This window comes from Arachis hypogaea, chromosome 9, assembly GCF_003086295.3.
Source record: "Arachis hypogaea cultivar Tifrunner chromosome 9, arahy.Tifrunner.gnm2.J5K5, whole genome shotgun sequence".
In the NCBI taxonomy this organism is placed as follows: domain Eukaryota; kingdom Viridiplantae; phylum Streptophyta; class Magnoliopsida; order Fabales; family Fabaceae; genus Arachis; species Arachis hypogaea.
The window spans coordinates 94,981,891-95,003,797 of record NC_092044.1 but is presented as its reverse complement, the minus strand read 5'-3'; the positions used below and the strand labels follow the sequence as shown (position 1 = coordinate 95,003,797).

At 34.4% G+C, this 21,907-nt stretch overlaps 1 protein-coding gene across 3 annotated transcripts; it reads right to left on the bottom strand.

Annotated features, from left to right (window-relative positions):
- Positions 1-4,958: 4,958 nt before the first annotated feature.
- Positions 4,959-9,102, bottom strand: LOC112711257 (protein WVD2-like 3). Of its 3 annotated transcripts, none has more exons than XM_025763860.3 (7): positions 8,728-9,102; positions 6,845-7,388; positions 6,466-6,554; positions 6,271-6,364; positions 6,113-6,184; positions 5,878-5,988; positions 4,959-5,586 (listed from the first exon to the last, which is right to left on the bottom strand). In XM_025763860.3, the coding sequence occupies exons 2-7, from the start codon at positions 7,382-7,384 to the stop codon at positions 5,290-5,292; spliced, it is 1,203 nt and encodes a 400-aa protein (XP_025619645.1). In that variant the 5' UTR covers positions 7,385-7,388; positions 8,728-9,102; the 3' UTR covers positions 4,959-5,289. The 3 variants fall into 3 exon arrangements, with proteins under 3 accessions (XP_025619645.1, XP_072059291.1, XP_072059290.1); XM_072203190.1 differs by lacking the exon at positions 8,728-9,102 and adding an exon at positions 7,996-8,099; XM_072203189.1 differs by lacking the exon at positions 8,728-9,102 and adding an exon at positions 7,576-7,839.
- Positions 9,103-21,907: the final 12,805 nt, after the last annotated feature.

Sequence of the window (21,907 nt, the reverse complement as noted above, 5' to 3'; positions counted from 1 at the left end):
TGTTGTTGTATATTTGTATTCCAACTTGTATTTTATATAAGGGGAGTACTATGGTAAAGATGCAAATTGGTACAGATATTCTCTCACTTTCATTGTCGTATTGACACGTGGGTTTACTGTCTCCTAAGAAGTTTTGTCTCAAATTTTTGAATGGGATCATTTGGTTGTGGCTAAGCCAAGCCTCTCCCACGCAACAGTAGTGATTGCTGTTGGGGTTCTGAGCAGTAAGAGATCTTTTTTGTTTAAATGGCTAGTCTGAATTGATAATTTTAAAAATGAATGAAAATAAGGTATTTTTGGGTCCACTAAAAAAATAAATGAAATTAGGTTGAATAAATAAATATGAGAACAATACTAACAAAAAATAATAGTAAACATGAGAATTATTTAATAGCTATATTTATAGGCTTTAGCCAAAGAAATAAAAAAAGTTGTTTCATTTGCAGGCTAAATATTATTAGATTTTATTTATTATTTATATTAGCTTAGTATCTTTTTTAGGATTAGTTCAAAGAAATAAAATTTAAATATAAAAGGTTCATAAAATGCAAAGGATTCATAAAATGTTTGTTGTACTCTAATTTTAAAAAGAATTGCTTGGTTGCAAATTTTAATTACTACTATAGCATTTTTTTTCAAATATAATAATTTTTATGATATTTCTGTCACATCTAGACATGTTAGGATTTTTAATTTGAGAAGAAAATATAAATTGGAAAAAAATAATAATAAAATATGTGAAGAAAAAGATGTATATAATGGAAATTTTAAGGAAAAAAATAACTTTTTAAAATAACAAATTTTAAAACAATATCAAATATATAAATCAAAAGAAAATATGAACCGTAGGAATTTTGAACAAATTAAAATGAAATATTAATAAATAAAAGATTTGACCGACATTTAAAAAATTTATTTAAAATAAAAAATTAAACTTGCATAAAGATGTGGTGTAATGTAAAATAATAACACTTTTAAAAAGTGTCTAATAATTTTATTTATTTTTAAATATTCAACAATTAAATAAAAAGCGGCCAACGAATTATATCTCAAATGACATGGTAATACATATTTTATTCGTGGCTACCCAACCCAACCCAATCCGATCGGATAGGATAGGCTACTCGACCCGTTGCGGATATGGTAGAAGGTAGAGATCTAATTTAAAGCATTAATTTTTTATTTTTTATTTATTAATATGTATAAAATTTGAAATGATTGAATTTTATATTTGTTTTAAAAAAATTTGATATTTCTGCAGATAAGATTTAGAACTTTAGGATGCGAATAGAATTAGAATTGAGAAATTTCAATCCGCGAGTAAAATGATAAAATTTTAATAAAATTTTCAATTCGCGTGTGGATTATGATAGAGTCCAAATTCTACCATATCCTATCCATACTAACCGTAGTGTAGGACTAATAATGACATAAAATATATACACTCATCAAATATTAAACATGATAATTGTATGTCATTGTGAAATTTATATAAGACTATCATATTTTGGACAAGCTAAAATTTTAATTTGCAGAAGTTATAATTTATTAAAAAAATAATTTTATTCCAAATTAAAAGGTTTTTCTTTGTAGAAAAAAAAATTTTTAGGTGTTCGTATAAATATTTATAATTTTTTTTAATAAATTATTTTTCTTTAAATTTAAATAAGTAAGTCTTTATAAAAAAATCTTAATATAAGCAATGCACATGTGCATTTAAACTGGAATAAGTAAGATTAACAAAAAAATTAACTAAATTAATTTAAATTTATTGAATTTAATTAGAATAAATAATAAATTATTTATTTTATTATATACTTTATAAATTAATAAACCAATTAACTAATATAATAAATTACAATTAGTGCAGTATACTTAATTGATTGATATAAATTATAATAAATTACATTGATATTTAAATATTTACTCAAATTAATTAATTGATATAATTAAGTTATTGTAATAAATTATATTTAATGAGTTAAAATAAATAAATTAAAAAAATACTGTCCAAAACATCAACACTATCATTAAATACAGAAATATAATTTTTATATAATATGATAGATTAAAAATTAAATTGTCACTTTTTAAAAAAGATTAACATTTAATTTATCAAGAATTAATATAATATTTTAAAAGATTAAATACTAATTTATCAATTATTTTTAGAAAATATCTAAAAATGTCCTATGGATATTACCTAAGTAAGCAAGGGTCTTAGTAAGTTTAAGTGTATTAGAACTTCAAGATACCTGAGGGATCAGTGAATCAATAACCACCGTTAAAGTAGTTTCACCTGGTGGGAATAACCGCCTCTTTATCTTAGGATTGTTGAGATCTCTCTTCTAGAAGTGGGCGAGAAATATTAAAAGGTAGTTACAACTTCCTTAGAAGTGTGGATTAGATGACACGACGTCTCGATCCGACTTGTTAGGAGATCGGTTATAGGTGGATGCTTTTTAGGGCATTTCTATTTTGGCCAGGTTCTGCGCTTTGGGCCAGACATGAATAATAATATTTTTTTTAAAAATAAGATAAAAGTAAAATTTTTTTTAATATTTTGTTTTTTAAAAAAAATCTATCCTAATGTGCAATCGCTTTTTTTTTGTTTATCAAAAAGAAAAAAAAATTATATTTTCAAAAAATCAAGATGACCTTCATATTTTTTGTTTAATGAAGTTAAGTTCTTAGATAAAAAAATTAGTAAAAATTGTTTTTAGAATAGTTATTAAACTCAGTTTAATTTTGTTAGTCGAATTGGTAAATCTAATTTGATTTAGTTGATTGAATTGAAAATTCGGTCATCAATCTTTATTGGGTCATTAAAAATAATAACAATAACATCCTTTATTACAACTTAATCTTTCAATAACAACAACAATAATAATAACAACATTAATATTCGACAAGAAAAAAAATTCTTTTAAATGTGAGGGCATTTTTATGTTATCTATAAGTTAATTTGATTAGTATTTAACTAAGTGAGGTTCTAATACTTTTGCACATTCAATTAGCATTAAATAAGTATTTTAACTTAAAAATTTCTAATTTTATATCAACTTGACAATGAACATATAATGTTTTTATCAAAAACGAGTTTTTAATTTTTAGTTAGAAACAATCTTTCATCATTAATGAGTAGAATAAATATATTGGTAATAAATTAGTCATAATATTAATCCAAACTTATCTATAATTATAATTATATATTATTGTTGATAAAATTTAAGAAAAAAATTTATTTTTCTTCTCTAAAAGATACTAAAATGATATTTTTCTCTTTTTTATTTATAAAATGTATATTTTCTCTTTTTATAACTTTTAAAAACAAAATTTTAACCCATTTTAAATTGTTTGTATTAATTATTATCATAGTATCTAAATTGTGCATATTACTAGTATATGTAATATTTATTAATTAAATAAAATCAATAACAAAGTATTGATTCAAAATGAGTTTATGATCTTCATATTTAATTTTTTATATTCTAATGTAACTATTTTTAGGATTAAAGTTTCTTAATTGTAATAGAAATTAGAATTTTGAATTTAATTTAAAAAATTAAAATATTTTTTAATTAATTTACATACGACTAAAAAATATTATAAGGGAGTTGAATTGTGCTTTTTGGTCTAAGCAAAGATAATATACATTATAATTACATAACTCTCCAATTTTTTATTCCAAAATTTTTCACTCATATAATTATTTCACTTAATTACAAATTAAAAAAAAATCAAGTCAATTTCACTACAATAATATAAACATTGCATAATTAAACTCTTCTTATAAATTTTCTTTTTGTTTGTATTTTTTAGTCATTTTAATACATGTATCAAGTATATAAATTAGATACTATTAGAATTTAGAAGTGTTTAACAGATTAATAGAAAAAATAGTTAAGTAAATATGTAAATAATTGAAAATATAACGCCAATTTTTAAATATACTTCTTAATTGAATAAATAAAATATTATTATTATTATTATTATTATTATTATTATTATTATTAATAACAATTTTAAGTATTATATATATATATATATATATGACATATTATAAATATATGAATAAATAAATTTGCAAGTAATTAAAAGCGATACAGAATTATGGATAGAAAAATGATAAGTTGAATTAGAATATGAGCAATGCTATATAATTGCTAACAAATATTATTATTTTTTGTTAACAATAATTTATATCTATATTTACAGATGTTTTACACACAAAAAATATATAATTTGTATTTATATTTACTAGAATTGTATACACATAAATCAATACAATTTGTACTTATATTTTTTAGAATTTGCATACAAAAAGTAATAAAATTTATTTGTTAAAATAATTTAATATTTGTGCTGCCTAAATAATGACCAAAATTATTAAAAGTTGCTAATTTCCAAAAATTTCTCATAAAATAATAGTTTACAAATGAATTAAAGAAAGTCATGTAACTCTTTTTTTATTTTTGAATTATACAAGAAAAAAATTCTCTTTGATATATATTATATAGAATTAGTTATCAATTTTTTCTATCAATTAAAAAGTACATATGCCATAACTTTTGTAAAAATAATTATATCAATTAAAATTAAATTCATATTTTAGCTAATTAATATTTTTTTGTCTTAGCTAATTAATCTTATTATTGGTATTAAAAGTTTAAAATTCTTTTTTTATTTTTCTTGCAGGACCCATTAAGGATTAAAAAAAAATTGAGTCAAAGACCAACTTATATACAAAAAGAGATGCAACATAAATGGCTTCATCTTTTGGAATTGAGTAGACTAAACCTAAAACTTTCTCAAAGAAATAATAATGAAAATAAATTTTGTCATGGTTTCATGTCTATACAATGTTATTGGACTTACTAGTACTAATGGCAACTAGAACAGTTGATAAATATTGGCATCCAATAAGAACACCTCAGTTTTGCTAATAAGAGAACAAGTAGAAAACACAAGAATACAATAATGTGGCATAAATAATCTGTTCTTTGCACAACATTATTTAAAAACAACTCCAGACAATCTGACATGGATTTCATGCTGACCAAACAAGTTCTTAAATAGCTCATATGAGTGACAGAACTTACTTCTGCAAGAGAAGTCGAGATAAATTACAGAATAAATATTTCCAGCTACTTACATTACATACACAAAAGCACAACAGCAAGTGCTTACATAAGTTAAAGGAAATAAAGTAAACATGCTTGACAGTTGCAAGAAACAAGACCCCATATCCTCATAACTTGGAGAAAAAAAAAAGGTGGAAAACCAATCTTACTGAAAACTTGATTGGTTACTGATATCCAAGTCTTCCACTTGTTCAGTTACTCTGCTCACATTAATTTCCTCAATATGATTGCCATTGTTTTCGAGTTCACAAATGCCTTTTTCATCCTTCATGCAAGTTCTATCATCGACATTGTCTGTACTAGCATCATTGTCGCTTGATGGTGCCTGGTGCCTTCTCCGAGCAGTGGCTTCTTTGACCTTATCCCCTTCGGAACTATTAACCTTACCATTGTTGCTCTTCCGCCGACCCAGTTTTGGAGATTTTGCACGTGTTGGTGGCATCTGGTCGAGACACTCATGTCAGGCTCACAATTCGATAAAAATACATCTATACAAGTACAACTTGATCTTCAAAAATGCATGTGTTGTCAAGCACATTTACAACAACAATAAAGCCTTATCCCATTAGGTGGGATCGGCTATATGGAATAAAATGACTCCATTGAACCATATCATGTCTAAAGTATGTCTAAAGTGAGACTCTTTACATGGAGATCTCCTTTGACCACTTGATAAAATCTGAATCTCAAAACATGATACTATGTTAAAAATTCGAGGGCACTACATGCTTACCTTCTTCAATTCAGCCTTAGGTGGAGGCCCCTCATGGTAAAAACTTGGCATAGGGCTTGCTTTAAACATTAAACTCTTCCTCAGCTTCCTGATAGCTTCCTCCTTCTCTTCCTTCAATGTTTAAAATTGATGAAAGAGTCAATGAGAAAAATCAGCTATAAGCTTACAAGGTTTAAACATAATAACAAAATCACAATTTATGTATGGGTTTTGAGGAAACTTGATAGTGTTGTACCTTGGTCCTTTCTTCATTTTTGTTCTTCTCAGCTTCCATTGCTTGGAGTTTTTCCTCTAATCTTGAATTGAACTATAACACAATAAAAAGGAACATGAAGCAATAATGAATTTACAAACCAATCACAAACAAAGCCTAACCAATATACAGGTCCTTACCTCCTTCCTTTTTTCTGCACGTTCAGTTGACCGAAACATTGGCGCAGAAGCAACAGTTGTCCTCGCCTTGATTGATCGTGCAGAAGCAGAAGTTCTTTACATGGTCAAGGAGTAATATCAATTTCGAATTATAAAAGGAAACAGAAGAACCATTGCCAGGAAAAAAAAACGGCATTGCAAGGTTTAGGAGGATACATAGAAGCAACTGAACAAGAATCGTCCTCTTCAGGATGCTTCTTGTTATCTGGTTCCAATGGTTTTCTCAGAACTACAGGTGATTTCAACTGCAACATCCAAAGAGATCAAATTAAGCATAAAACGTTGACAACATGTTAACTAATGAAAAAGATGATTCAAATTCAACTTCATTAAATTTGCAACTTTTGAAGCAGAGTCAATGCTATTGAAACTTTCACTGGATATGCAAGAAAATTATGTAACAAAATTTGCAGCTGTTGTCCCTGATGAAATATTTTAGCAACAAAAACAGTTCCTTTAAAATGTAACTCATCCACTACTTAGTTAATAAATCAAAATAATTGAAATAGGATACCAATTCAACAAGTGAATATACCTGATTCTGTTTAAATACATTGGGAGACAGAATATTTCTTTTATTTACAGATTTTCTCTGGTTACTGCTCTTGTTATCTTCTCCGAAATTCGGACGCATTCCAACTACAGCACGCTTCTCAGTGGCTAGGGAAAATGGCTGTGGAACCGTGGCCTTGATTTGAACACTACCTGTACACTTGCTATGAAGATTTCCCATCACATTATCTCGGGGCTTATGATTACCCTTTGTTTTGTTTGCTTTTAAACTTTTCTCCCTATGGACACCCTCAAAACCTGAAGTTAACTTCCCATCAGATATTTTAGCATTAGAGACATCAGGGATCTTAACAGGAACTTCTGTCGTACATTCCTTCACCTCATATTCCTTCGTGCTCTCCTCGGAGCTATGATGTTCATTACTCTCGTTGATATGCTCATATGACTCAGTAATATTATCGGTTAGGGCTTCATGACCTGAGTCATGGGAAATGCCATCCGAATAGACTACAACACGATCGGGCTCCTTGATGACACAAATCTCTGTATCTTCTATAGCCATTTCACTGGGAATGAAAAGAAGGGTCAGAAACTCAACTATAAAATGCTAATTCATTGAAATGCTGCTAATAATAATTAGCCAAAGCACAGAATAGTTAATAATATTAAGATTATGTTGAGTGAAAGAAAGATTGTACAATGTACATCATAAATTCAAAAAAAAAAATAATGAGGAAGGGTAAACATAGAAACCATAGATGATTTTGCCTTGTAACAACTCTGTTTAACTCAAATGTCATGAATGCAAGGACTTGACACTACAACAACCACAGTTTATTCTTACACTAACATATAAGATAGTTGGTAAGAGAATATGTTCTGCAAACCATAGTAGTTTTGTTCAACCAAAAAGTGAATCAAGGGACAAAAAAATAATTAAAAAGCTAAAGCCATGACTCATGCATCATGACAAATTGCAAAAGCATGGAAGCATATGAGAATTGTTTATCAAAAAAATCATAGGCAATACATGAAATTGTCTACCTAATCCAAAATTTTCATAAAGAAGCAAAGCCACACAAAAGAAAAATACTAAAAGACATAGAAGGAAAGCAAACAAATAGGTTGGCATGTATGCTTAATCAATGATTAAGACTACTCCAACAACTCAACTATATCCAAAAGAAATAGCATATTCAAGTGAGCAACTGAGCAAGGTAGCTAGTTAAATTTCAGAAGTATAACCCATAGTTCCTAAATTTACTCTTTCTAGCAATTAAATTAAATTAAATTAGAAGTATTTCTTTAGAACCAACTTAGTACACGTGGAACAAAATATTTAGTACGCCATAGGTAAGGGAGAGAACCAAGGTAACTAAAGTATAAGCATGTTTATTAATTTCCACCGACAATTCCATAAAACACACACGTGAAGAGGGAGGGCCTCTATAATTAAATCCCAATCACCCAAATGCAAAATGTGAACCAAAAAGTGCAAATCCAAATAAATGCATCATATTGTTTGCAATAACTGGAGATCCAGGACCAACAATGCAAAATCTCTGATACAAAATGTACATAAATAGAAATAAAAATCGGAACTTTGAACTATATCAACTACTTATACGGAAAAACAGGAAATGGGTTTCAAGCTTGAACATGCAAAGAGATTGCTTTTGTTCTTCCACTTCCACCTCAACTCCATTACAATTTTTTTCCCATCAACTAAAGAAACAGAACCCCATTATAAAAATCAATCCATAGGGCCAACTACCAAGTTAAAATAAATAAATGAAAAACAAAAATTGAACATCACCCATTTAAAAAAAATAGTAATTGCAATTATAGCAAGAAATAGTGTTGAGAAAGAGTTATGCATGGAAAGAAAGCGCGTGAGTAACTCACATTTGGAGTAGGGATCTGAGGATGGTAGGAAGAAGAGAGAGAGAGAGGAGATTGGAGAAGAAGGAGAAGAAATAATGGAAGTAGTGGGGGGTGTTGCTGTCGCGTGGGTTTTATATGTACGCGGAGGAGTGTGTGTGTGTGTGTGTGAGGTCTCGTCGGTCACACGCCGTTTCCTCACGGAGTTAATAATGCTTGTGTTCTGTAGTGTAGTGTTGTGTTCTGTTCATCTTCTTTTCAAATTTTGAATTTGAACCATTAATAAACGAAACTTAAAGTAAACTGCTCCTGGTAATAATTAAACACGCCTTTTTTTTTTTCCCTTTTCTTTCCCCTCTTTCTGACTTTTCTTCTCGGGATTCTTCTCTTAATTCAAATGCTCCTTGGTTTTGTCTTTTCTTTTGTTTAATCTTTATAATTATTAATAAAGATTTATCTATCTTGTATTCTAAAAATATGTGTTAAAATTATAAATAACAAAAAAAATAAGTTTTTAATATATTTATTTTATATTTATTAAATAAAAAAATTTAAAATCTTTTACTAATAATAAGTTTATCATGTGTTCTTAATATACATATTAGCTAAATTTTATTAATAACTATTAGAAAAGTATATGAAACTAAGAGATAATCAGACAAAAACAAAACAATACAATTAATTTAATTTTTTTAATTTACAATATTTGTTATTAATTGTTGTTTCATTAAAATCAGCTTTTGAGTAATATGTTCCAAAAAATGCTCGTGGAATCATGGAGTAGAAATCAAGCCCGATTCTTCACCCTCTATTCCCTTTGGTGGCTACAGTGCATGGTTCTCTCTTCATATCATTGACGGCGCCGATCTCATCCATCCGACCATCCAAGATGGCGATCCCTTCTCAGGCGAAGACAAGGCTCCCGATTCTTCATCATATATCCCTCTTGGCGGCTATGGTGCATGATTCGCTCTTGGTAACATCAACGGCGCCAACCTCCTCCATCGGACCAGAGAAGTATCGCTCCATTCTCAAGTGAAGTCTACGCTCCTAATTATTCACCCTATCTCCCTATCGGCGGTTACGGTGCATGGTTCGCTCTTGATCACATCAGCGACGCCAACCTCCTCCAATCAACCATCCAAGAGAAGGGTGCGGTGCAACACTTCCGGAAGAGAGCATCTTTCATGGTGTTTTCAACCTCGGAAGGCGGATCGATTAGTACATTGATCAATCCAACCCAAGACGATGAACAATTCAATGTGGGTGAAGTAGTTATTCAAGAGCAAGAGGGGTCGAAGGTATGTTGCATAAGCTGCTCCTACGTTGTAAAAAATTTTATAACAATGTGTTATTTGAATGTTTATTATTCATGCTAATTAGATGTTTTTTCAGTTCAAAAAGTATATTCATTTGAAAATGATGGTACAGTGATATATTTAGTTGAGCAAAGTATGCTTAAAATTGCTACTAAATACTTACCCAACATGTTCGAATCATAAGAATTGCCATCATTAAAGTATGCTTCACTCCTAGATTTGTTTTGTAATATTTTTTATGGTTTTTATTGGACTCATTCATTATATAGTAAGAAATGATCTTAACTTGATAATGGTTTTTCACTGTGTCTTTAATTGAAGGTCGACGAAATTACCGATATCTTTGCGACTAGAAAGGATGAGTTGGACTCGAGACACGATGTTTGATTGTGCTATGTGAATGTTTCTAATTCATGCTAATTAGATGTTTTTTAAGTCACATTAGATTTTTCACTGTATTAATTTTGTATTATTGACTAAGAAAGAATACGTGCTCTTTTTGGTAGTATTTATGCCTTGACAAGGTTTTGATGAGGATATGCTTTGATTTTACTTTTCATCTACTTTCTTAGGGTAGGTTACATCAATTCGAAATATGCTTTCAATATAATATAACTATATTAGTAAGTATTATATGAGTCCTGAAATGGTATCAGACCATATAATGATATAAAAGAAAAAAAATAGAGTGATGATTGTACACTTTCTTAAAGTTCAATTATCATTTCTATATTTATAATCATAAGATTTTACTGAAAATCTTCGCATGTTACTATATAAAGATGTTTTGTGATTTGTGAACCTATCAAATGTATTAGTTCCTTATGTGATCAACTCGTTAACCATATAGATTCAAACCAATCTAATATTCAATATATCAGGTTGGGCTAAAGTTTTGGTTAGTATTTATAATGAAACAAATTTGTATAATATAGATATTTTTTAAGTTCAAACAGCTCATTTATTTGTAAAATTCGGGTACGGTGAAATATTTATTTGAGATATTATTAAAGTATGCTAAGAATTGGTATTAAATATTTATTTGTAAAAACAAATGGTTTAAATCCGCCCTGAAAATGGTTGAAGAGTATAAAAAAAACAATAGGCATTCACATCTCAATGAAGTGCACGCAGTCGATAATGCTTAACACATGAAATAAAGAAATCATATACCAAACCATCCATTTTACAACGAGAAGAAACATCCGAGTGCCTACCAGAGACACCATCCACTTAAAATCATACTTTATGTAGACTGATCACAACCAAAGGCCGTGCAATGCTTTAATTTTCAGCAACTTCACAATTTCAGCAATAGAAAACAATAATAAAAAAAATAAATAATACCTCCATTTAGTTAACACCACGCTAGTTAATGGAATAGAATTGCGACTTAAGCATAGGCATGAACAAAAGGGTTATATACACCGATCAGAGTTGACTCAATATTATAAATATGCAATGCATTGTTTAATGAACTAGTGACATCACTAACTTGGAAACTTATTGCTTGAGAATCCTGAAATACCGAATATATGAAACCTGCTGAGGAGTATCTAATAAAACATGAGTCACTCACTCTTCAATGAAGTACTAACAAGTTCAAATGCCTTAAACATGATAAATCAGAAAACAGATCCAGAACCATCCAATTTACAAAGAAAAGAAACATTCTAATGTCTAATATAAGCACCATCCACTCAGAGGTTTTGGATTGATTGTCACCATCAACTTGACAAAACCAGTAACATGAAATCATAAATCTACAGTGAAACAGAATTTATCAAGCTCACACAAAACGAGTTTAAGCCAGAAAATTCCATATTAAGCTATATAACTCTATCACAAGGAAACCATAGATGTAGTAAGGCTTAGATGGTTGGGGTTTCTGCAAATTAATCCTGCTGCGGTCTCATAAGAAACAGCCCCTAAAATCTGCATATAGGAAACATGAATGAACAAGCATTAAGCTACACCACGGGTTATAGAAACAAATTCAGAGTTCCTGATAAATTGACGCTTGAATCATGAGTAAGTACCAAAACCTAGTTCGACACAAATCAGCCAACATTTACTATATTTTCACCATCCAGAATCCAAAACACAATTAAGAAAACAGCAACAATCAATCACCAATCAAAGTCAATATAGCAAAACCAAATTCCCAATAACAACATGTTTTGCTTTCTAATTACAGAATCATCCATTCGCTAGTTATAGCAATTCAACAACATCCAACAAAATAGCAAAGGTAAACCACATCGACTACAACCATAGTTCCTAGAGCTAAGCATAGATTACTGGTGCACGAAATTGCAATCACACTTTTGCAACTCCGCACAACTAACCAGCAAGTGCACTGGGTCGTCCAAGTAATACCTTGCGTGAGCAAGAATCGATCCCACGGAGATTGTCGGCTTGAAGCAAGCTATGGTTATCTTGTAAATCTTAGTCAGGATATCAGAAATTATCAGGATTGATTGTGAAAGAAAAAAAGAACATGAAAAGGTTACTTGTTTTGCAGTAATGGAGAATAGGTTGAGGTTTTGGAGATGCTCCATCTTCTGAATCTCTGCTTTCCTACTGTCTTCTTCATCAAACACGCAAGGCTCCTTCCATGGCAAGCTGTATGTAGGGTTTCACCGTTGTCAATGGCTACCTCCCATCCTCTCAATGAAAATGTTCCTATGCTCTGTCACAGCATGGCTAATCATCTGTCGGTTCTCGGTCAGGCCGGAATAGAATCCAGTGATTCTTTTGCGTCTGTCACTAACGCCCCGCCTGCTAGGAGTTTGAAGCACGTCACAGTCATTCAATCATTGAATCCTACTCAGAATACCACAGACAAGGTTTAGACCTTCCGGATTCTCTTGAATGCCGCCATCAGTTCTAGCTTATACCACGAAGATTCCGATTAAAGAATCCAAGAGATAACTACTTAATCTAAGGTAGAACGGAGGTGGTTGTCAGGCACACGTTCATAGTTGAGAATGATGATGATTGTCACGGATCATCACATTCATCCGGGTTAAGAACAAGTATTATCTTAGAATGGAAGCAAGCATGATTGAATGAGAAACAGTAGTAATTGCATTAATCCATCAAGACACAGCAGAGCTCCTCACCCCCAACCATGGGGTTTAGAGACTCATGCCGTGGAAAGTACACAAAGAAAACGTGTAAAGTGTCATGAGGTACAGATACAATGTCAAAAGATCCTATTAATAGTAAACTAGTAACCTAGGGTGTACAGAGATGAGTAAATGACTTAAAAAATCCACTTCTGGGCCCACTTGGTGTGTGCTTGGGTTGAGCAATGAAACAATTTCGTGTAGAGACCTTTTCTGGAGTTAAACGCCAGCTTTCATGCCAGTTTGGGCGTTTAACTCCAAGTTTTATGCCAGTTCCAGCGTTAAACGCTGGAATTTCTGAGGCTGATTTGCCACGCCGGTTTGGGCCATCAAATCTTGGGCAAAGTATGGACTATCATATATTGCTGGAAATCCCAGGATGTCTACTTTCCAATGCCGTTGAGAGCGCGCCAATTGGGCTTCTGTAGCTCCAGAAAATCCACTTCGAGTGCAGGGAGGTCAGAATCCAACAGCATCTGCAGTTCTTTTTGGTCTCTGAATCAGATTTTTGCTCAGGACCCTCAATTTCAGCCAGAAAATACCTGAAATCACAGAAAAACACACAAACTCATAGTAAAGTCCAGAAAAGTGAATTTTAGCTAAAAACTAATAAAAATATACTAAAAACTAACTAGATTATACCAAAAACATACTAAAAACAATGCCAAAAAGCGTATAAATTATCCGCTCATCACAACACCAAACTTAAATTGTTGCTTGTCCCCAAGCAACTGAAAATCAAAATAGGATAAAAAGAAGAGAATATACTATAGACTCCAAAATATCAAGGAAACATAGCTCCAATTAGATGAGCGGGACTAGTAGCTTTTTGCCTCCGAACAGTTTTGGCATCTCACTCTATCCTTTGAAGTTCAGAATGATTGGCATCTATAAGAACTCATATTTCAGATAGTGTTATTGATTCTCTTAGTTAAGCATAATGATTCTTGAACATAGCTAGTGTATGAGTCTTGGTTGTGGCCCAAAGCACTCTGTCTTCCAGTATTACCACCGGATACATACATGCCACAGACACATAATTGGGTGAACCTTTTCAGATTGTGACTCAGCTTTGCTAGAGTCCCCAATTAGAGGTGTCCAGGGTTCTTAAGCACACTCTTTTTGCCTTGGATCACAACTTTATTTCCTTCTTTTTCTTTTCCTTTCTCTCTCTTTTTTTTTCGCAAATTTTTTTTTTGAATCACTGCTTTTTCTTGCTTCAAGAATCAATCTGATGATTTTTTAGATCCTCAATAACAGTTCTCTTTTTCCTTCATTCTTTCAAGAGCCAACAAATTTTTTTTTTAACATTCTCAAAACAACAAGTTCAAAAGACATATGCACTGTTCAAGCATTCATTCAGAAAACAAAAAGTATTGTCACCACATCAAACTAATTCAACTAGTTTCAAGGATAAATTTCGAAATCCTGTACTTCTTGTTCTTTTGTGATTAAAGCATTTTTCATTTAAGAGAGGTGATGGATTCATAGGACATTCATAGCTTTAAGGCATAAAATTTCAATTTTGTTAATCATGAATTAAGAACAAGACTCAAAGATAAATATAAGATGAGACTAAAAAAAAATTAAAAATAGAAAACAAAACAAAAGAAAAAAAACGCAAAAACATAGGCTCCTAATGATAGAGGTTTTCACAGAGTTAGGACTCAACAACCTTGATTTTGAGAAGTGGATGCTCCCTCAGCTTGAGAGGAGAGCTTTTGGCGTTTCAACTCTTGGAGTTCACGCCCCTGCTTCTCTTGTTCCTTCAGCAATTTGCAGAGCATGTAGTTCTGATTCTGCTGTTCTTCCTTCAGTTGCTCCATAGTCTCTTGCAACTTGGTGATAGATGCTTCTAGGCTGGTCCAGTAGTCAATTCTTGGGAATTCAGGGAGGAATTCCTGCGCCCTCCTCTTGATAGAGTTGTCTTGCATTTGTCCTTCCATTGACTTCTTGGTGATTGGGTGTTCAATGGGTATGAACTCATCTACTCCCATCTTCACCCCAGCCTCTTTACAGAGCAAGGAAATCAAGCTTGGGTAAGCCAATTTGGCTTCAGTGGAATTCTTATTTGCAATTGTGTAGATCTCACAAGCAATCACATGATGAACCTCCACTTCTTTTCCAAGCATAATGCAATGAATCATCACTGCTCTCTTGATGGTGACCTCAGAACGGTTGCTAGTGGGCAATATGGAACGCCCAATAAAGTCTAGCCAACCTCTTGCAATTGGTTTGAGGTCTCCCCTCTTGAGTTGGTTTGGGACACCCTTTGAATTGGTTATCCACTTAGTTCCAGGGAGACATATGTCCTCTAGAACTTGATCCAACCCTTTATCTGCTCTCACCATCCTCCTATTGAAGGAATCAGGATCATCTTGCAGTTGAGGTAGTTTGAAGATTTCTCTTATTTTGTCCAGATGGAAGTACATAACTTTCCCTCTGACCATGGTTCTGTAGGTATGGTACGCAGTTCCAGTCATTCTCTGCTTATCTGTTAGCCACAGATTTGAGTAGAATTCCTGAACCATGTTCCTTCCAACCTTTATTTCAGGATTGGTCAGAACTTCCCATCCTCTATTTCGAATTTGCTCTTGGATCCCCGGATATTCATCTTCTTTCAGATCAAATTTAACTTTCGGGATCACTGACCTCAGACCCATTATTTTGTGATAATGGTCTTCATGTTCTTTGGTTAAGAACTTCTCTTGATTCCAAAGATTCTTTGGATTATTCTTTTTCTTTCCTCTTAAATTGGTTTGTTTTCCCTTAGGAGCCATGATCTTGATGAACCTTGGCTTAGTGATCACGGAAAAGCACACCAAACTTAGAGGTTTGCTTGTCCTCAAGCAAAAGAAAAGAAAGAAGAGAAGAGAGAGAGAGGAAGAGGAAATTCGAATGGTGTGGTGGGAAGAGGGAGCCAAACGTGTATTTATAAGGTGGGGAGGGGAGTTTTCGAAAGAGATTTGAAAAGAGATTTGAGAAGATATGGAAAGAAATTAAGAGAAAGGTGAGTTTTTTTTTTGAACAAAATTTTGGGAATGATTTAAAAGATTTGAAGAATGATTTTAGATATTTGAAAATTTGAAAGTGAATGATGAGAGATTGAAATGTATTTTTGTAGAAAAATATGGGAAAGAAAAGGAAAGTTTGAAAAAATCTGAGTTGAAAACAAAATTGTGGTCCCCCCACCTTTCTGGCGTTAAACGCCCAGAATGGCACCCATTCTGGAGTTTAACGCCCATTTGGTGCCCCTTTTGGGCGTTTAACGCCCAGCCAGGTGTCCTGGCTGGCGTTAAACGCCAGAAATCCTTTATCACTGGGCGTTTTTCAGAACGCCCAAGATGCTGCACACCTGGCGTTAAACGCTCAGAATGGTGCCCATTCTGGCGTTTAACGCCCAAAATGGCACCATTCCTGGCGTTAAACGCCCAGAATGGTACCCATTCTGGCGTTTAACGCCCAAAATGCCCTTTACTGGCGTTTTTTCGCCAGTAAGCCCTTTTTCTCTGCTTTTTGAGCTGAATCCTTCTGTAACTCTGTGAATTCCTTCATTTTTGATACTTGCCTCTGTAAGAACAATTCATACAACTTCCTAATGACTGGGTTGCCTCCCAGCAAGCGCTTCTTTACTGTCTTTAGCTGGACCCTTACTGAGAATCATTCAAGTCTCAGTTTTGAGCATTCCTGCTCAAAATTGCCTTCAAGATAATTCTTGATTCTCTGTCCATTAACAATGAACTTTTTGTCAGAATCAATATCCTGAAGCTCAACATATCCATATGGTGATACTCCTGTAATCACATACGGGCCCCTCCATCGGGATTTGAGTTTTCCTGGAAACAGTCTGAGCCTAGAGTTGAAGAGCAGAACTTTTTGTCCTGGCTCAAAGACTCTGGTTGACAACTTCTTGTCATGCCATTTCTTTGCCTTTTCCTTATAAATTTTTGCATTTTCAAAGGCATTGAGTCTGAACTCTTCTAGCTCATTTAGCTAGAGCAGTCTTTTTTCACCAGCTAACTGTGCATCCATGTTTAGGAATCTGGTTGCCCAGTAGGCTTTATGTTCCAGTTCCACGGGCAGATGACAGGCCTTCCCATACACCAGTTGGTATGGAGAGGTTCCTATAGGAGTCTTGAATGCTGTTCTGTATGCCCACAGAGCATCATCCAAGCTCTTTGCCCAATCCTTTCTTCGGGCCATCACAGTCCGTTCCAGGATTCTTTTTAGTTCTCTGTTAGAGACCTCAGCTTGCCCATTTGTCTGTGGATGATATGGAGTTGCCACTTTGTGGCTAATTCCATATCTAACCATAGCAGAGTATAGCTGTCTATTGCAGAAATGAGTGCCTCCGTCACTGATTAGTACTCTGGGAACACCAAATCTGCTGAAGATGTATTTCTGGAGGAATTTCAGCACGGTCTTGGTATCATTAGTGGGTGTAGCAATTGCTTCTACCCACTTAGATACATAGTCCACTGCCACCAGAATGTAAGTGTTTGAGTATGATGGTGGGAATGGCCCCATGAAGTCAATTCCCCATACATCAAACAATTCTATCTCTAATATCCCTTGTTGAGGCATGGCATATCCATGAGGCAAGTTACCAGCTCTTTGGCAACTGTCACAGTTACGCACAAACTCTCGGGAATCTTTATAGAGAGTAGGCCAGTAGAAGCCACATTGGAGGACTTTAGTGGTTGTTCGCTCACTTCCAAAATGTCCTCCATACTGTGATCCATGGCAATGCCATAGGATCCTTTGTGCTTCTTCTCTGGGTACACATCTGCGGATCACTCCATCAGCACATCTCTTAAAGAGATATGGTTCATCCCAGAGGTAGTACTTCGCATCTGAAATTAATTTCTTTCTTTGCACTCTACTGTACTCCTTGGGTATGAACCTCACAGCTTTATAATTTGCAATATCTGCAAACCATGGAGCTTCCTGAATGGCAAAGAGTTGCTCATCTGGGAAAGTCTCAGAGATCTCAGTAGAAGGGAGGGACGCCCCAGCTACTGGTTCTATTCGGGACAGATGATCAGCTACTTGGTTCTCTGTCCCTTTTCTGTCTCTTATTTCTATATCAAACTCTTGCAGAAGCAACACCCATCTTATAAGCCTGGGTTTTGAATCCTGCTTTGTGAGTAAGTATTTAAGAGCAGCATGGTCAGTGTACACAATCACTTTGGATCCCACTAGATAGGATCTAAACTTGTCAATGGCATAGACCACTGCAAGTAACTCTTTTTCTGTGGTTGTGTAATTCTTCTGTGCGTCATTTAGAGCACGGCTGGCATAATAAATGACGTGCAGAAGCTTGTTATGCCTCTGTCCCAACACTGCACCAATGGCATGGTCACTGGCATCACACATTAATTCAAATGGCAATGTCCAATCTGGTGCAGAGATGACTGGTGCTGTGACCAGCTTAGCTTTCAGGGTCTCAAATGCCTGCAGACATTGTGTGTTAAACACAAATGGTGTGTCAGCAGCTAGCAGATTACTCAGAGGTTTTGCAATTTTCGAAAAATCCTTTATAAACCTTCTGTAGAATCCTGCATGCCCCAGAAAGCTTCTGATTGCCTTAACATTGGCAGGTGGTGGTAATTTTTCAATTACCTCTACCTTTGCCTTATCCACCTCTATTCCCTTGCTTGAAATTTTATGCCCAAGGACAATTCCTTCAGTCACCATAAAGTGACATTTCTCCCAGTTTAAAACCAGGTTAGTCTCTTGGCATCTTTTCAGGACAAGTGCTAGGTGATTAAGACAGGAGCTGAATGAGTCTCCATATACTGAGAAGTCATCCATGAAGACTTCCAGAAATTTCTCTACCATATCTGAGAAGATAGAGAGCATGCACCTTTGAAAGGTTGCAGGTGCATTACACAGACCAAAAGGCATCCTTCTGTAGGCAAACACACCAGAAGGGCAAGTAAATGCTATTTTCTCTTGGTCCTGAGGATCTACTGCAATTTGGTTGTAACCTGAATAGCCATCCAAAAAGCAGTAGTAGTCATGACCAGCTAGTCTTTCTAGCATTTGGTCTATGAATGGCAAAGGAAAATGATCCTTTCTGGTGGCTGTATTGAGCCTTCTGTAGTCAATACACATGCGCCACCCTGTGACTGTCCTTGTAGGAACCAGTTCATTTTTTTCATTATGAACCACTGTCATGCCTCCCTTTTTGGGAACAACTTGGACAGGGCTCACCCAGGGGCTATCAGAAATAGGATAAATAATCTCAGCCTCTAGTAATTTAGTGACCTCTTTCTGCACCACCTCCTTCATGGCTGGATTTAGCCTCCTCTGTGGTTGGACCACTGGTTTGGCATTATCCTCCAATAAGATCTTGTGCATGCATCTAGCTGGGCTAATGCCCTTAAGATCACTTATGGGCCACCCAAGAGCTGTCTTGTGTGTCCTTAGCACTTGAATCAGTGCTTTCTCTTCCTGTGGATTTAAAGCAGAGCTTATAATCACTGGAAAAGTTTCACCCCCTCCCAGAAATGCATATTTCAGGGATGGTGGTAGTGGTTTGAGTTCAGGTTTGGGAGGCTCATCCTCCTCCTAAGGAATTTTCGAAAATTCCTTCACTTCCTCTGGTTTTTCTTGATCAGGTTGAGCATCCTTGAAGATGTCCTCAAGCTCTGATTCTAGGCTTTCAGCCATATTGATCTCTTCTACCAGAGAGTCAATAATGTCAGCGCCCATGTAGTCATTTGGTGTGTCTGGATGCTGCATGGCTTTTACAGCATTCAACTTGAACTCATCCTCATTGACTCTCAAGGCTACTTCCCCTTTTTGTACATCAATGAGAGTTCGTCCAGTTACTAGGAAAGGTCTTCCTAGAATGAGAGTTGCACTCTTGTGCTCCTCCATTTCCAGCACCACAAAGTCAGTTGGAAAGGCGAATGGCCCAACCTTGACAATCATATCCTCTATTATGCCTGATGGATATTTAATGGAGCCATCAGCAAGTTGGAGGCATATCCGGGTTGGTTTGACTTCTCCAGTCAACCCAAGCCTTCTGATAGTAGATGCAGGTATTAGATTGATGCTTGCTCCAAGATCACATAGGGCTGTCTTGGTGCAAGAACCTTCTAATGTGCATGGTATCATAAAGCTTCCTGGATCTTGAAGCTTTTCTGGTAAGCTCTTTAATATGACTGCACTGCATTCTTCAGTGAGAAACACTTTTTCAGTTTCTCTCCAATCCTTGTTATGACTTAAGATTTCTTTCATGAACTTAGCATAAGAAGGTATTTGCTCAAGTGCCTCTGCAAATGGAATCTTTATTTCAAGAGTCCTTAGATAGTCTGCAAAGCGGGCAAATTGCTTATCCTGTTCCGCTTGGCGGAGTTTTTGAGGATAAGGCATCTTGGCTTTATATTCTTCAACCTTAGATGCTGCAGGTTTATTCCTTACAGAAGTGGTTGAAGAAGCCTTGTTAGAGGGATTACTGTCAGCACTTGCAGGTGTCTGATCCCCCTAGGCGTCTGAACGCCAGGATTGGGTGGAAAATGGGCGTTTAACGCCAACTTTTCCCCCTTTTCTGGCGTTTGAACGCCAGAACTGGGCAAGGAATGGGCGTTTAACGCCAGATTTCCTTCCCTTTCTGGCGTTTGAACGCCAATAGTATTCCTCTCTGGGCTCTTACTGTCCTCAGAGGGATTTTGCACAGTGGTTTGGTTTTCCTCTGTCAATTGTTCCTTGTTTGGCTTTTTGCTTTTCTGAGCAGTGTTATTCAGTGTCTTCCCACTCCTCAGTTGAACTGCTTGACATTCCTCTGTTATCTGTTTGGATATTTGCTGTTTTGCTTGCTTCAACTGCAGTTCTATGCTCTTGTTAGCGACTTTAGTTTCATGGAGCATTTCTTTAAAGTCTGCTAACTGTTCTGTCATCAGGAGCAATTGTTGATTAAGCTCAATTATCTGTTCTTGAGGACTGGGGTCAGTGACTACTGCCATGACTTCCTCTTTTGGAGAGAACTCATTGCTAGAGTACAAATATTGGTTTCTAGCAACAATGTCTATAAGCTCTTGAGCTTCTTCAATTGTCTTCCTCATGTGTATAGATCCACCAGCTGAGTGGTCTAGAGACATCTGAGCTTTTTCTGTAAGCCCGTAGTAGAAAATGTCTAACTATACCCACTCTGAAAACATTTCAGAGGGACATTTCCTTAGCATACCTCTATACCTCTCCCAGGCATTGTAAAGGGATTCATTATCCTCTTGTTTAAAGCCTTGGATGTCCAGCCTTAGCTGTGTCATCCTCTTTGGAGGGTAAAAATGATTCAGGAATTTGTCTGATAACTGTTTCCATGTTTTTATGCTTGCTGTAGGTTGGTTATTCAACCACCTTTTAGCTTGATCTTTTACAGCAAATGGAAACAGTAATAGTCTGTAGACATCCTGATCCACCTCTTTATCATGTACTGTGTCAGCAATTTGTAAGAACTGTGCCAGAAACTCAGTGGGTTCTTCCTGTGGAAGACCGGAATACTGGCAATTTTGCTGCACTATGATAATAAGTTGAGGATTTAGCTCAAAGCTGCTTGCTTTGATGGGAGGTGTACATATGCTACTCCCATATGCAGCTGTAATGGGGTTAGCATATGACCCCAGAGTCCTTTTGGACTGATCAATCCCACTTAGATCCATAATGGATTGCAAATAGGTATATTTTTTTTATTTTTTTTTGAATTAAACGAAAAAAATAAAATAAAACAAAAGAAAATTAAAGTGAAAA